The sequence below is a fragment of the Homalodisca vitripennis genome, chromosome 4 (genome assembly GCF_021130785.1).
Source record: "Homalodisca vitripennis isolate AUS2020 chromosome 4, UT_GWSS_2.1, whole genome shotgun sequence".
Lineage (NCBI taxonomy): Eukaryota > Metazoa > Arthropoda > Insecta > Hemiptera > Cicadellidae > Homalodisca > Homalodisca vitripennis.
The window spans coordinates 83,340,932-83,357,867 of record NC_060210.1 but is presented as its reverse complement, the minus strand read 5'-3'; the positions used below and the strand labels follow the sequence as shown (position 1 = coordinate 83,357,867).

The window sequence follows — 16,936 nt, the reverse complement described above, 5'->3', positions numbered from 1 at the left end:
ATATGGTTTTAATTATTCTTCTCTTTTGTTATCATCTTGCTGATGTATTAGCTGCTAGGACTAGTCAAATATCACAACCAAAGTTTATGTGATATGCCATGCCATGCACTCTTATATTAGGTGCTATCTATGTACAACTGTCCCAGTGGCGTAAAGTACACCCTCTCAGTTCCCGCATTGTGGAGGGGGGGGGGGAGGCTCTGCATGTCATGGGACGCGATCCGAGTTGATTAAATATGAGAAAATGTTAATAAAATTAGTAAAAATGCAGTCTGATTTCACCACGTTACTCTTTTATACAACGTATTTTACTGTTCACTATAATGATATATAAAACTGTTTTGTGTAACTAAACTCACGAGAAGATCCGAGACCTTAAGTGTTACAGCAATAAGGTAGCCATCAAAACTAAAACACGCACATTTTTTACCAAACCACCACCGGGCCACACTCTGCGGTGCCAATCAAGTGTTTTCGCAGACTGCAGTGTGTGTGCAGCGTTGTTTCATGTTGTGACTTGAATACTTCCCTCCCCCACCCTCTCACTATCTATTCATTGTTCCCTTTTTAGTTCCTTCTTAAAGTTATTGGTTACTTGTTATGTTTAGTGGTAATATAATTTGTGCGACTGAGGTGGCTTTTAAAGACAAGTTTTAAAATCTGTGCTACGTCTTAACAGATGATATACAATTGTTAATCTGATATTCTAAAAAGTTGAACTAAAAAAAAGCAACGTCTGAAAAACCTAGTGGTGTGGAGTACAGGAAGTGAAGGAAGATACGGGAAGAAAAAGATAAAGAAACATAAGAAAATCGATTTGTTTTAAAAATGTATGTCTATAAGTAAAACAATGAAAGTGTAACTTTCGGTTTTGTTAGTTGTGTAGTGAAATACGTTCCAACCTACTCACCATCGAGACTGAAAATGAAACATTCACAACGACCCCACCTTAACTCACAAATAACAACTAAAAATGAGTCTAGACATTAAGATAAATATATAGATAAGATAAAAAAATAGTTATAGTTGTATTGTAGACATTGATCAAAACAATTATTTTGGTATTTATACATCATGAGAACAAGTATACGCCAACGAGGAAGTAGGCTATATATATAAAGATGCGGGTAGGTTGGAATAGGTGGGGGTGGAGGTACTGGAGCAGACAGGAATACCACTTCACTGTCCTGATAGTTGCCTCGCATATAGACAGAACCGTGTACAACCCAAGGCCATATAGAGTATTTCTGGTCCTGTTGGAGATCATGTGACACAACTAGTATATCATTAATACATTACCACTAGATGAAAAGATATCTTGCCAAAAATACGACCCATTGTTTGGAAAATCCTGTAACACTTATATGTAAGAATGTAATATGTGTTACAATGATTTTTTCAGCATAAAGAATCAAAATAGCAATAACTGAATAAAAATCCCAGTTTGAATTTTGCTGCATATCGGGTACATTATTGATCCATTTTGCCGCAGTGACTGTGTTAAGGTTCTGGTACTAATGAGCCAAAAATGTTCTAATAATTACATTTAATTTTAACAAGACCTTTAACACATTGACTGTGTTGGATACGTATTACACCGGCTCTCCTGAAGTCATGTGTTGACTAGTGTTGACTCTAGGTGACTAATGTAAAAACTGAGAGGTTAAATGTGATCCTTCTTGCACTTGGTTTGAAACATTGTCTATCAGTCATGATCTCGGAGACTGGGATCAATTATCATATAGAAAAACTGTTAAAAAGAGAGGTGGCACTTATTGCATACAAATTTTAATTACTAACAATGAGAAATCCTATTTTTAATATAGATAAAGTACAGGTTTTTTATAACTCCTAAATATATATAATAATTTTATATATATATTTAGGTGGTGATTTATTGGATGTATATAATTTATCTATTTACAATTTAAACACTTAAAATATTAAAACTCCTAGGTAACAGGTTTAAAATCTTGGTCATGAAAACAGATAAAACTAAAAGCACTCCACTGTCCACAAGATTTCATTTATCTTTCGCCAATTGTATGGAAGAATAGGTTCTACAACTCAGCTAGACAAAAAGATAATGTTTACTTTCAAACTCAAAAAAGTGTGTGATCATTTTCCAGCTCATGGAATTGCAGACCGTACATAACTCATTTTTAATATTATTTATTGTCCTTGTCAATTTACAACTCTCATTACGTGTTTTCCCTTATTATACGTATATTTGCAGCACCAGGAAATGAGCTGATTATAAGTCCACACTACCTAAAGGAACAGTACCAGGCAAACCAGGCCAGCCAGGCTAACCAGTCCACAACCAGTATACCGGACAATGTGGACATAGCGAGAACCCCGATGCATGTTGGGTATGTATTTATTGACACTGGTTGAAGTGTGTAATTAATTCAGAAAGCAGTAATTTGACAACCACATGTTCTAAGTGGCTTGCTTTATAGCTGTAACAGATCAATTTAAAAGTCAGTAGTTTCTTTAGTTTGTCACAAACGCCTATAATGTAAAAAGTCAATTGCATTTAGTTACTGCTTTTTAATTTTACTAAAATTAAGAGTTAATTGATGCAGGAGCTCTTCTGAATGAAAAAACTACTGTAGTAAAAGAAACACACAATTTTCCATTAATTTTAAATTTAATGCACAAGGCCTTTTATTATGTTTTATTCAGCTTATAATTTTTTTTAAATCTCATTTAAGCCTCAGCATCAGCTATGCCGGCTTTGAAGTGCACTGGTTTTTTTATTAAAGTACAAAGTACATGATTGGACCTCCCCGGGAATTGAACTCGTGATCTCTCGGTTAGAGAGCCGAGACTATAACCATTAGTCTACGGAGGAGGACTAAATAATTGTTTTTAAATTGTAAAAATATTTATAATGTTTCCAATTATTTAAATTAACACCTGACAATGGCATATTTGATGTTTAAGACCTCATGCATTAAGCTGAAAATGATTGGACAGTTATGAGTGTGTGTTTTTTTTACTTCAAAAAGAGTTCAATTTTTCATCAATCATTTAGAAATAGTATACTTATAATATTTAATTTAAAACCAGTTAATTGTTTTGGATTATCAGTTGAATTTGTGAATAATGCTAGTAAAGTAATATTCAAGTTTAGTTAAAAGTTGTAAACTATTTTTACTTTTACAATTTGTTGTGGATTATCGAGTACCTGTAATATTGAATGTAGTTAAATACCACCAAATAACAGTTAACAGTTTTATTTGACATATTAATAAATTTGATGCTTTGTTGAGTAGTACTGATTGGCAGCTTATGTTGGTTGCAGTAGTTGGCTAACCTGCTTGTAGGTTCAGGTTGGTAGGAGAAGCTTCATGTTTTAGAATCACAAGTTGGTGAGATTCAGACACACACACTCATGCACACAGAGATAAATTATGTTTATGGAATGACACTCTTAATTTAATTTTCATTAATTATTACAGATAAATGTATTTTTATTAAATTATTTAGTAATCAAACAATAAAAAATTACATATTACGCCAAATGTGAAGATTTATTTAAATTTTCTGTTTAAAAGTTAACTCTTTATATTATATTTAGGTATATTGGGCAAAACAAATTATAGTAGTTTATTTCCAACAAATACAATCTTTATTGTAGGTTAGCCACACTTTGGGTAAAAGAAGAAGAAATTTTATTCTGTTGTACCAATTAATGTTCATTGTATAAGTTGCTAAGGGAAATACCCCTCTGCTCACATGGTACAAATCCCTAATTGAAAACTATTTTTAAATATGTCCGTAAATATAGTTATACATATTAATTGATCAATTAATTTAAAGTCACTAAATGTAAATACTAATAAATTAATTCACATTTCATCTGTTACACATTTCTGGAAACCAAATCATAAAATCCTTCTTTGGATTGTCCTCATGTGATACAAGGTAGAAGACAAGGAACGTATGGTTTCCTTTATTAGCTTTTAAAATTCTATAAATATTATATTTTCAAGTATCTGTTTCACAAAATTACTTTGTGAGAGATTTCATTGAGAATTGTGTAAAAATATGACATTTTATTATCTGTAGAGGTTTTTCTTCACACATAGGTCTTTTTGTGTACTTCAATATTTCAATGTTCTGTGTGCTTAAATCTTCATCTAAGTTCTAGAAATTGTTATTCTTTTTAGAAATTCCAGTTCCCAACATTTTTGTATCTCTTGAACATTCACAGTTTTTTCATTAATGTTTAAATAGTTAAATTTTGCTACTTGTTTGTATCAAAAGACAATTAAAATTAAGCTAACTCGATTGCAAATTAAATAAGAAAAGTGACAACAATAAGTATCATTATAAAAGACTATTTGAATGATTAGATGTTTTAGGTAAAAAAACGTGATACCAATTTTCATAACAGTTTAAAAAGATATTTAAAAAACTCTTTATACAACTGGGTGTATAAAGTTTTGCCTCTTCCCTTGTCAATATCTGAATGGAGAGTTGTAAAAACTTCAGTGGAAATCTTAAGGATTCAAACATTATTGTTAATGGGATAGATAATTTATCCCCCTTAAGCAACAATAGAGAAAATTGAGAATGTTTTGTTAATCCTTTACAAAATGTATTACTAATAGACAATATTACTTTTACCTAAATAATTTTGTTTACATTTTTGGGTAAATTATTTAAAGGAATATCTTCACAATTTTCTAGGCTTATTTTAACCCTAAAATTGAACTATTTGAAATGGTCAACTCGATCACAGTAAACTTCCAGAATTATGAACCCAACTTCATGAAACATAGTATGTTGTATATTTTTATTTACTAGAAGCTGTAGAAACGTGTAAAGTACGATAATACAAGAAATCTCTTATCCTTGTCAAGAATTTACGAAGAAAAGTAACATGTCTATAAAAAGTGTTTATAAGTTTCACTTGTAGTTTTCACACCACTTGAGCTGGAAAGACAGTTTAACCATGCGTGTACAAATAAATATTTATTTATTTCAGCACGAATAAGGTTTGTATGAATGTTTCAATAATGATAAAAATGGTATCATTATAAATATAACGTCATAGCAATGAAAAAGTATATTATATACATTTGGATGTGACACTAAAATACTATTTTTCAACATATTCACCATACAAATTTAGGCACTTATCATAATGGAGAACTAGTTTTAAAATTCCAGCATTATAAAATTCTGCTGTCTGAGACTTAACCAGGTAGTTCATACTCTCCTGCAGTTCCACGAGTGTGTGTGCCCTCACCCCCATAGATGTAATTTGCTTTCACAATTCACATGTTTTACCCAATGCTCGGCTCCTGTAATGATTCAATCGAGTAACGAGTCACCATCTTTTTTGCAACTGTCCAAAAATGTCACTGATGTAGCCATACACTGATTTTTATGGATTTCTGTAAAGATTTTCGATACCCATCTTGCACTAAATTGATGATAACCTAACTTCTGCTTAACAATTTAATGTAAAAATCTCCTTGAAATTTGAGGAAAACTAAGTGAGAGTTCTGTTATTGTGAATCAGCAGTCTTCTTTAATCTTCTCATCGACTTTAGAGACAATTTCATTGGTCACAATGCTTGGCGGTCCACTTGATTCGTCGTCGTGCACATTAGTTAGGTTATTTAAATCTAATGCACCACTGATACACTCCACCTTCAGTAAACACATTGTATCCATAAACTTCCATAAAGAGTTGGTGATAAATCTCAATTGTTTTATTGTGCTAAACCAACAAAAACCTTAATGACCGCACTTCATGAATCACGGGATTTTCAATTGCATCACACACTTGAAACTGCTACTGTAAAACAACAAGAAGCGACAGTAACAGTAACCTCTTATTACACGGCTGGATGGCCACTGAACGGAGTAAGGCCCTGACATAAAAATAGCCATGATAGGTCGCTTCCCTAGGGGCTACAGAGCGAAACGTAATCTACATTCTGGATAGCACTCATATGAAAAGAAAAGAGTTTGTGTCATTGTAGTTATAAATCCCTAAATTGTATGAAATGCTCAGTAGTGCACTGGCTGTCAAGTGTCCCAGACTCTAAGATCGGAGAAGGTCAATTATCACCTGGACTATGTGATAGAACACGCCTGAAAATAACTTGCCACACAATAACATCAATTGTATCATAAAGCGTTTTTCATTACTCATATCGAACTTATTAAGTAATTTTATGCAATAATAAAAATAAAATATTGATTGAAATAATCTTAACTACAAAAACCTCACTAGTTATTTATACTGCTAATCCTTTCAACTCCAGCAGTGACCATATGTCAGGATTAAGTGGTTGTAAAACTATAACCACAATTGTTCATGGACTGCAAGTGTTTAGTAATAAATAATAAAATAAATGTCTATTGTGTATTCATTTAAAAATTAAGAGAGGTGGAGGCAAAGCTTTATATACATCCGTTATATGTATTGTTCATGTAGTTTTAGATTATAATGAAGTACTTAGTTTTTTATGGAACAAATAAAAAAAACAGTTTTTTTTACTGTACAAATACATTTTTATCTAGATAATTATTATTTTTGTCCCCTTGCTTGCCAGTATATCTAAGCACAGGTAGGTGTGTTGGTTAAACTAATTAGTAATATTAATTATAAGTTGTACATAATGTGGTCTTGTTTACAACCCTGTATAACATTTGTAAATTTCCCAATGTTTTCATACACTAGTTCTAATATATCATTATCATCATTAATAGAGTAAGCATGGTACAAAGTGTAATCAATGTACAGTAATAAGTACTGCACCATCGCATGTTTTACTGCACCTCCGTATTCGGTCTGGTTGTACCTTTATTTCAAAGCGTTTCTGGAGGAATCTGGGAGTTTACAAATAAGAATGTTGGTTTGGGAAAGAGGTGTAGTTTCCTCACTCACACACTTAATTGTAAAACATTAACTGCCACTCTTAAATATCATTGGGTGTTGTTTTTACAAGGAGTTATAATTCTGAGGCACTTCAAGAAAAACATCCCATGGTTTTTTATTTCTGATATTTCCTTCCTTGTACAAATTGTTTTAAAGTGATTAAAACGTACATGTCAAATAAATCTCTATTAATAGTACTTTTCTTATAGACCAATATCTTTAATTTTAAGTGAAAAAGTGACTTCTTATCAGGGGTTGTAAAGAGGAATATTCTGTGAATATTGGAAAATGCACACTGGAGAATGAGAGTCTAGATATTCTTTAAACGACCCTCTAACTTGTAGCATAATGTAAGAAGAAATAATAAAGGTGATGTTCAATCCGATTTCACTCTTTTGAATAGCAGTCAGACAAATTACAACTAATTAATTTACAATTTTTACTATCATTCAGATACTGCTCAGATTGTAAAATTATTCTAAAATAATTTTAACGACTTTTAATATTCTACATATAACATAGCCATGGTGGGAAGGGTTTTCAATTTGAATATTCCATATTAGTGTTTGTTTATTTTGAAGTCGGTTGACATTTGGGTTGTCAGCAGTATCTACATTGCAGTTTTTAACCTAAGTCTCTTAGAAACTTTATGTTTAGATAATCATCACGATAAAATTGTATCATTACTAAAGTTATGTGGATTTTCTAACAAAAATTTCACATTGTTCTTTCTGTATTTGTCTTGGTACTTGTTAATTCCTTTCAACTTTAAGTAAAACCATATGTTCTTATACAATGCAAATTGGGTATTGGCTTCTAGACTGTATGTAAATAGGTATGTGGTCTACTAGGAAAAATATCTGTTGGCTTACTTTATAAGCTGAGATATTGATCAATTACACATTTCATATTTTATACATGATGCGTTAATACTTGTGTAAGTTTTATGGCAATAAACATATTATTATTCTTATAGAAAAGAATATTGAGTAATTAAACAAAATTAAATCAAAGATTTTCAGCTAAAAATAGAAAATTTATAAATGTATTTAAAATTTGTTGGTTACATTATACAATGTCAATGCATATTTTATTAAATTTTAGTAGACATATAACTTATTCAATGTTGAAATAACATATTTGTTGACTTACTGATTAATGTTGTAAGTCTGGATGTTAAATGTCGTAGTTAGTAAACATTTAACATGTACAGTAAGTAGTTTGTGTAATATTCTCTACCTCTTTGCTCTCGCCCGACCATTAAATGTGGCCATACTGTCCCTCACTCAGCCAGGGTAAAATTACAGGTAGTTGTCCTCTCTGCTCAGCAGACCACATGTAGTGACCTGGTTATATTCTGTGATTGCGTAACCATGTATGTCACTTTGAATGTTATTTAAGTGGCTGTAGTTTAACTTCAACCTTTTAAATGTCTGAGATTTAAATAGAATTGTCAAACACTTAAAAAAGTTCATTAGCTTTAAGCTTAAAGCTCTTTTAATTGGTTATTCTTAAGAAGTAGTATATAATTTAAGTTTAGTTTTACTTAATTTAAGTGTTTTATTTGAAAAGTAAACAAGAAAAACTCAATTAGGTCTCTGATATCAACAGAAAAGAAACTTATTTCCGTATTTAGATATTTGGCTCCACCAAATGCACTACTATTTTACTAAATTGATAGGATACACTATAGCAGCTACAGGGATAAGGATTGAATTTTATGATTGCAAATTATAGTGGGTCACACAGAGTGGCCTGACAAGCTGAACAAAAAACGGAGAGAGCAATTTAGAGTGGCCCAGCGAGCTGAGTGACAGGACATGGTCATAAACCTCTGTCCTAACACAGAGAACTCGTATGGCCACCCATAGTGGCCCCACGAACTGAGAGGCCAATTATATCATTTTGAATTCTAGTGTAAAGGATTCCTTTTTTTAAGTATGGCATTGAGGAAGGCAAAGACTTAAACTAGTTTTAATGATTATAGAATGCATAAACATGGTTTCTTTATTCAGTTTATATTTTATATAAAAATGGTGACAGACTCCTTCAGCTTGTTTACTTTGCCTTTGGATTGACTCTTTAAGAACTGTGGTGCTACCTAACTTAAATCATAAAATAAATTTGCAAGAAAAATCCAACCACTGACATATTTTGTACTAATTAGGGGTAAATTGATTTTGAAAAGCACACATCAAACAAAATAGCCCTCCAATTACTAAAATGTTCAGGGTTCATTGGAAACTAATGGTTGAAAACATATTGTGCAACGTAGGATCCCTATAAAAGTAACAGCACAAGATGTGAGATAAGTAGGCATGGCATGATTGGACTAACAGCACGGTAGAATCTTGTGTCGCTGTCGGTGTCTTGTCTATGTGGAATGGAGGGAGTTACTAAAGTTGTGTTGTGCAACAGACTGGTGAGGTTAGATGACTCGCTGAGTCGACTGGGCGACGGCAGCAAGACTGGCGGAATGTGGAGGGACAGGTACTGACGTGCGATGGTGCTTAGTTTAGTTGTTCTCCTAACTGTGATTGAAATAGTTTTTTGTTGAGTAATTGTATTTTGGTTTTTTTGAATTTTGTGTCCGTGAGAGGGAAAGCTGTGAGGGTATCTTTTTTGTGAACCACTGGATGTTGATTCCAGTCTGATCCAGTATCATACTTGAACATTATAAACAGATCGATGAGAGAGCAGATGTGCTAAAGACTGGTATATATATATATATATATGAAACTTCTTCAGAGTGGGCTGACAAAAATAGGGACTTGAGAATCTTATCCCAAGAAGTTGTTGAGCTTTAAGTCCTCATAAATGTGTTCTTGCTTAAAAAAAAATACTGGGTGCAGTTTTAATGTTTATCCTTCAAAATGTTGTGAGGGGGAGGTGCTTGAGTTTCCTGAAACCCCGTAATGTATGGTCATGGCTATAGAAAATGAGTTCAATCCAGATTTAAATGAGTGACAGACAATTTACGTGATAACACTTATCTCAACAACTGAGGCTATTGGCTATTTTAGGTTCTTTTCAGCAAATTAATACTTTTGATAAACGCCCTACGACTTTAAAAATACTAACATAAATTAAGTTTTGAACACACGTTATGTTAAACCGAATAAATATATTTTATTAGTGTATAGTTTTTTGTCAGAAGAGTGTTAACCGAAGTACAAACTTCATGGAACAACTCATCCTTGCTGTCTATCCTGTGGTGATGCTGTACTGATTTATGAGGCATCAGACAGCAGAGTAATGCACTTTTAATTTGTGTTGGTTGTGTTGTGTATTCCTTTTCAATGGAGGGATCTACATAAGAAGGATCCTAAGAAGTTTTTCTACAATATATGATTGGTTCTTTAAATTTGTTTTATTCACCCAAAAGTGACAGATTACTCGTACTTCCTTATCCAATTAAACATTTGTCCTGAATTAACGCATATAATGCTTAATTTCTTATACATTGAAATTTTCCTTTTGATGCCCTCACAGCTTGTAAGGAGAGCATTAATGGATAATCATTCTGTACTAATAATATATTTATAATTAGTGTAAATTATCCCTTATGGCAAAATATATGTACTGATAAAAATAAATTGAGATCTTGTTATGCATCAACTTAGGTAAACAACATTTTACTGAAAAACTTGGTATTATACATAAATACAATTAAAATGCAAATAAGAACTGAGATTTCTTAAATCTTAATAAATACTTTAAATAAACATTTCTCTATACTAATGTTAGCTACTCTTAGTAGCTATCAAAGCCCTAGTAATAGAAATCAAACGAAAGAAAAAAGGGAGAGATTTACTCTTACAGTATGAGTGCTTGGGAGTACCACACTTCAGTACTAGATACAATGTGAGATTGTCAATTCTCCATTCTACTTCTATTCTCTGTTTGTACCTGGTGAAAGGGGTATGTTTTTTTCTTTCTAGGAAGACACTTTCTTAAAATAAATCAAGTCGGAACAATATTAAAATATAATTTTTCTTTACATAGATTTCTTTTACATTTTTCTTTGAATGTCAGATTTGTTTTTACTTGACTGGAAACTAATGAACACAAAATATCCTCTACATTGCAGACTAAACTCTATAAAATAGAATACATTTTTTGTCATACTACAAGTTTAGACATAAAGTTGATTTAACATCTAATAAGTGCACATTATAATCAGTATTCAATGTATCACATAAAACTTTTATATGAAAATGTATTGAGCTTTTTTTTTAACCTTAAGGAAAAAATTTATTATGTACTACCAGAACTTTTAACTGTAGAAGGTTTGTACTTTATAGATCTTGAATAATTAGTATTTTGTCATTTTAAAAACATACATAGATAAGATTTTTGAGTAGCACTTTAGTGGTTTTATTGTGTACACTTCACTATTGATTGTTCTTTGGCATTTTTAACGTGTGTTTTATGTAGTGTTTAATGACTTTTATTTCCGTTTGTTTGTTTCTTGTGTTTGATTAGTTGTTTTGTTTTTCGGTTGATGATTTGGTCAGCAAGCATCATTGGAAAAAGTAAGTGTTGTAATTTGGATTGGTGTGTCATAGTTGTGCTCTCTTAGAGACGCTTTCACTCCAGCAAAGCACATCATCGTCCAAATATTGCTTTGCATTCTGATACAATACAAGCCATAGGTGAACTTAAACATCCAGTACATAACATTCGTTACATAATCACCCATTCTAACGGCATTGCATTGTTTCATGGTGTTCATTGGATCACCTCATCTCGCTTTCCTCGCATTTATATTCAGTATCGTAGCACCAGAAGCAAGTAGTTTTTGTAGGGTGTTGTGCACAGCACCAAGCCAGTGGTCATTTTATTTTTTGCTCATTGCTTCATATCAATCAAACAGCGAATTTTTTCTAATTTCATATTTTATTTTATGACAAGAAACTATTTTAAGGCACAGATGTCTTTGACAGATTTTCTTTCCAAACAAATATGTTGATACATGTAAACTACATCTGGGAATAATAATTAAAACCAGCTAAATTTTTGTTGTTGCTATATAAAATTTCTGTTTGTACCAGTTATATTTATAAAGCCTCGTAAAAGGTGCTTTGGTTCAATTCCAGTCAAATCAGTATTAAGATTTTGGTACATATATTTCTAATTGTTAATAATATAGTAAAGGTTTATCTATATGATAATTATATTGTTGTAAATAATAGATCAGCATGGCCTCTCTTTTGATTAGTGTAGCTTCTGTAGTGTTGTTGGAGTATTTGTAAATTATATCCATTTGAGATAGTTTGTTATAAAATGTTCATTTAAATAAAGAAAGATCCAAAAGAAGCAGGTTGGATGAATAATATTTACATTTATATTGTTAGTTTAGTAGTTGTTAGTGACAGCTTGGCGCTTATAATAGTTGAATCATATTAACTCCTAACTTTTGAAAAGTAGTCTTCAAATGACTTTTATTTAGAAATTAATCAATTAGGCGCTATAAAAATGTTCAAATCGGTTTTTAATTACTCATATTAATAAATTAAAGTGTGAAACAAAACTAAAATTAAATAATAAATATATTTGTTTGTAAATTAGAATAAATATACCATATTTTTTGTATATGGTACAATGAAAATACATTTTATATTTCACATTAGTTTGTTATTTTAAATATAATAGGTATCCTTTTGTTCATTTGTTTTGGCACCAACCTTGGTTAGATTGGCAAATAACTCTAGATCAGTCAAGTATACTATAGTCGAATACAAATCTTATATAACATAAACATTTAAATCAATGATAGCTTAACTATATATTAAGATTTTTGACCTGTTATCCCTTATTGTAATATGGTTAATATTAAAACAGTGTAGCCTGGTTTGTCACCGTACATTCTCAACACATAATATATTTATAGGATTTATACAATAAAAACTAACAATTAAAGAAGAAGCTTAGACATAAATGTTAATTATTTTTAACATGTTATTTTATGTCTCCATTACATTTTTCAAATTGGATTTTTGTCAACACTTCATCTCATTTAATATTGTGCAGTGCAAGTTATTCACGAAGTACCGAATGTGTTTGTTATTGCTTAGTCACTTTATTTCTTTCTTAAATCTTTGTTCATTAATCATAGTAAGGAAGTGACCATACACACTCATTATTACTTTTTGTATTCATTATTAATACACACTGGGCACAACATCACCTGTTTGGTATCATGTTAACAGCCACGTAAGTAATGTTTTACCAATTAAAACTCGTCTAGTTATACAAGCTATGGAACTGGCCATACATAGTTTTTTGAGACTGGGAGCTATCTAGCATCCGAACTGTCCAGCAGCTGACAAACCGATGGAGTCTGGAGTGAGGTGTTCTACTGTATAAACAACATAATCAATAAGGAAGAAGATAGGTTTATTATCTATGTGGGAATATGTTATTATTCGAATAAACTATTCATTATTTGCGAACGGCTTATGTTACTTTGCAGATTATTTGTGGTGTTTACACTACAAATTTTGACATAAAATAGTGTGAAATAAGTTTTAAAACTTAAAAATACTGAAGAAATACTAAAACAGTTTAATAAATTCTCTAAATAATGTAACACATTAAAAGTTGAAGAATAAACTGAAATAATAATGTACATTACAGAAAATTGTGAGTCTTTGTATTTGTTGCTTTAAATAAGTTAAAAACAATCGGTAATGCAATGAGGTTATTTGTTGACGGTTTATGTTAGGGTGTGTAATCCAGATTTCATTAATGTAAATTGTGTGTGTGTGTGTGTGTTTTTTTTGTTATAATACATATTAAATTAATTAAAATCAAGCTAGTGGGCATATTTAGCCACTATGGAGTATTTTAAACCTAATACTGGCAATTATGCAGATTATCCACAAAATATTCTTAACCATGGTATTTTTCATGGTCAACTCCATGAATAGTCAAAAGTATACTGTTTTTCGGTGTTAAAAAAATTAGTTGGTCATAATCAATTATTTAATGATTACTAAAACAAATAAAAGATTCCGTAGGACATGCAAAAGTATGTTTCTAAAAAAAATGATTAAATTGAGGTTTTATAGCAGAAGTAACTTAAATAAACTTATTATTAAAAAATATTAATAAAAAAGTATTAAATTAATGTAACTACATTCACCAATTCCATGAATAAATCATTGAGTTCTTATTAAATTTAATAATAGCAAAGAATGTTTAAATAAAGTTACCGATTTGTGAAATGTTCTTATGTGAAATGTTTTTTGCTATAGTAAATTTTAAAATACCTTATATTTAAACAATTTTATATTAACAATGGAAAATTATTCTCTGTTACATCTTTTAAGAACTAAAAAACAATATAGGCTAAAATTGATTTCTAACTAATATAGATGCTATTGAAAAAAGTAATGAGGTTTTGAAATTATAAGAAACTATAACTATAATAATTAAGTACCTTTTAATATATCATGTGAAAAAATACATTTTTACCTTTTAATACAGCTTCTTGGTGAGTTTCCTGGTGGATGCACGGGGAGGGGCGATGCGAGGCTGTCGACACTCTGGTGTCCGCGTGATTGTACCGCCACGCAAGGCTGCCAGCCCTATGCGGGTTACTTGTCGTTACCTGCGCCGGGAGAAACTGATTCACCCTCCACCCCTGGGTGAGGGCGAGGCATTAGCCAGTCGGATACTAGAACTTGGACCAGCCGGTGCTAAGTTTTTTGGGGTGAGTTTTAATATTTATTCAAGTTTGCTTTATGTTCTTGTTGTCAAATATGACAAACCTTCAACAGCTCTTAAGATTGCTTTTTATGAATGATATTTCCTCTAGGGCAATTTATTACTTTGTTTTGTACATTTGGAATAATATACAGTAGCAAAACTGTTGATGTGGTTTATAAATTTTAGAACCTTTTTAAATAGGCATATAATATAGTTATGTGTCAGACTGTGATATCTTCTTGTGTTCCTTTCTTAACCCTTTAAGTGCCCAGTTTTCAATGGTGCTGTCACTAGGTATATAGCCCACTTCACTCCTCTTATATACTAACTCCTTTTATATTTCACCAATCTTAGGCTCAGCTATATAACACTTTACAAAAATGAGGCCTCACTAATAACAAGCTGAGTGTGAAAATATATAACACACAATCACTCATCTTATCTTGAAACAATAACTGACAGGTTAGGGCAAGTTAGAGGAGTAAGATTGCGACTAGTGCTGTGTATGTAGTATTAGACATTAGTGGTTTATCGTTACCACGTATCTCACATATCAAAATTGGATGAAATTAAAACTACACTCTATGTGTTATTTTATTGATAAAAATGTTGTTATTTATAGCAAAAACATCAGAGATCTTTTCCCTATTCTGTGGTTATTATTCATATTGGTTCTACTGTCTTATAGATAAAAGATCTAAAAATGTTAAATTTTAAAACGCAATAACTACCTCCCATGGTGGACAATTAATTAATCACAACTTTGCTTTGAGAAATATGTAACTACTTATTGGTGTTGGTTCCAGGCCTGTGATAATAGAAGTACCGCATTTTGCGTCACTGCGAGGACGAGAGCGGGAACTGGTGGTTTTGAGATGTGACAACGGCACAACCTGGCGGGAACATACTCTGGACGCTAATGAGGAGGCTGTGCAGGAGGTGTTAAATGAAAGCTTCCAGGGCGAAGGTAGGATTGACCTATTCATTACTCTAACTTTTGAACTCCAGAACTGGATATTTTCCATTATTTAATGTAAGAACAAATGAACTTTGCACAAAATGTACTGTCTAAAATGCTATGAACATTGTTACCTTTGTTATTCCTTGTTGTTGAATAAACACAAAATGTTATTTTTTTTTAATATACACATATTGAACTATTTACACTTTTAAAAAAGTTTTTAAAAAGTTGGTTTGGGTGTTAAACACATCAAAACATGTTTCCAAGTAAAGTGAAACATGACATTTTATGCAATTGTATACAGTTTCATTTTTCCCCTGAGAGGCACAAACTTTGCATCTTCTTGAGGGCCTGGGCCTTGGTGGTTGGGGTTATCTTTTCAATAAAATGCTCCAAAACTTTCCTTGAAGGCGTAGTGGTGATTCTCTACAAGTGGGAGGCCTACTAGCAGGTGATCTGGTAGGCTGCACATTCTGCAGTATTTGCTCTGCCAAATTTATTCTGAATGTTAAGATTGATTGTTTAAATCATTATGTTATGCATTATGAGGTAATTGTAGATAGCAACAACTCTGATTATCTTGTTTATCAACCCCACACATTGATTGATTATAATCAACCACAACATTTGGTTTGAGAGTGGATTTCCGGTTAGGCCTACTTTTTTCTCTTTGAGAACGACATCTGCAAAATCTGGTCACTCTTGGATATTTGACAACATTGTGAAATCTTTCCTATCCTTCCACTTGAGACATAACATGTTTTGGGTGAAACTAAAGGTAAGCTCTCCTTTTTTTAAATTTTTGTTTCTTCAGATCAGCAGGTAAATTTTGTCTATTGGCCCTGACAGTTTCCACAGCATATGTTTGTCTTTCCAGAAGCTCCTTAAAGAGTTTTCGTGAATTATACCTGTTGCTATGAAAAGTTCCAGAAGATTTGAACATAAGTCCAAAACAACTTGTTCACTGACTGAGAACTCTTGATAAGGCCTACCAGTACCTTATTATTTGGTTTAGCGTTATATGGATCAACAAAAAAATTAAATATAGATAGCATTTTGAAGCAAAAAAAAGGGCCATTAGAATTATGCTTAAGCTGAAACGTGATGATTTGGCCAGAGAACATTTTAAAAAATTAAAAATTTTTACAGTTTTTGGTCAATATATATTTGAAACAATTCTTATTGCCAAAAAACAAGAACTAGAAGCAAAATCAATACCATTATCCCACTCTTATAATTTTAGGAGGAGAAATGAGATAGTTCAGCCTCAAAGGTAAAAATTTTTCGAGAAAAAGCCCTCATATGCAGGTAACACATTTTTAAAATATGTTCCTGAAAATATTAAAAAAGAGAAT

General features: G+C 31.6%; 1 protein-coding gene across 8 annotated transcripts in view; it reads left to right on the top strand.

Annotated features, from left to right (window-relative positions):
• LOC124359658 (ankyrin-3-like) overlaps positions 1 to 16,936 on the top strand; it is a 210,315-nt gene that overhangs the window by 166,959 nt on the left and 26,420 nt on the right. For 2 of the 8 annotated variants that reach the window (XM_046812588.1, XM_046812581.1), the window contains 5 exons: positions 2,237 to 2,372; positions 9,326 to 9,397; positions 11,425 to 11,442; positions 14,399 to 14,624; positions 15,427 to 15,583. In XM_046812588.1, the coding sequence (XP_046668544.1) occupies positions 2,237 to 2,372; positions 9,326 to 9,397; positions 11,425 to 11,442; positions 14,399 to 14,624; positions 15,427 to 15,501 (527 nt within the window). In that variant the 3' untranslated portion in view covers positions 15,502 to 15,583. Of the gene's footprint in view, positions 1 to 2,236; positions 2,373 to 6,581; positions 6,597 to 9,325; positions 9,398 to 11,424; positions 11,443 to 14,398; positions 14,625 to 15,425; positions 15,588 to 16,936 lie in introns of those variants that run through there. The other 6 variants (XM_046812589.1, XM_046812584.1, XM_046812582.1 and 3 more) reach the window with 6 other exon arrangements.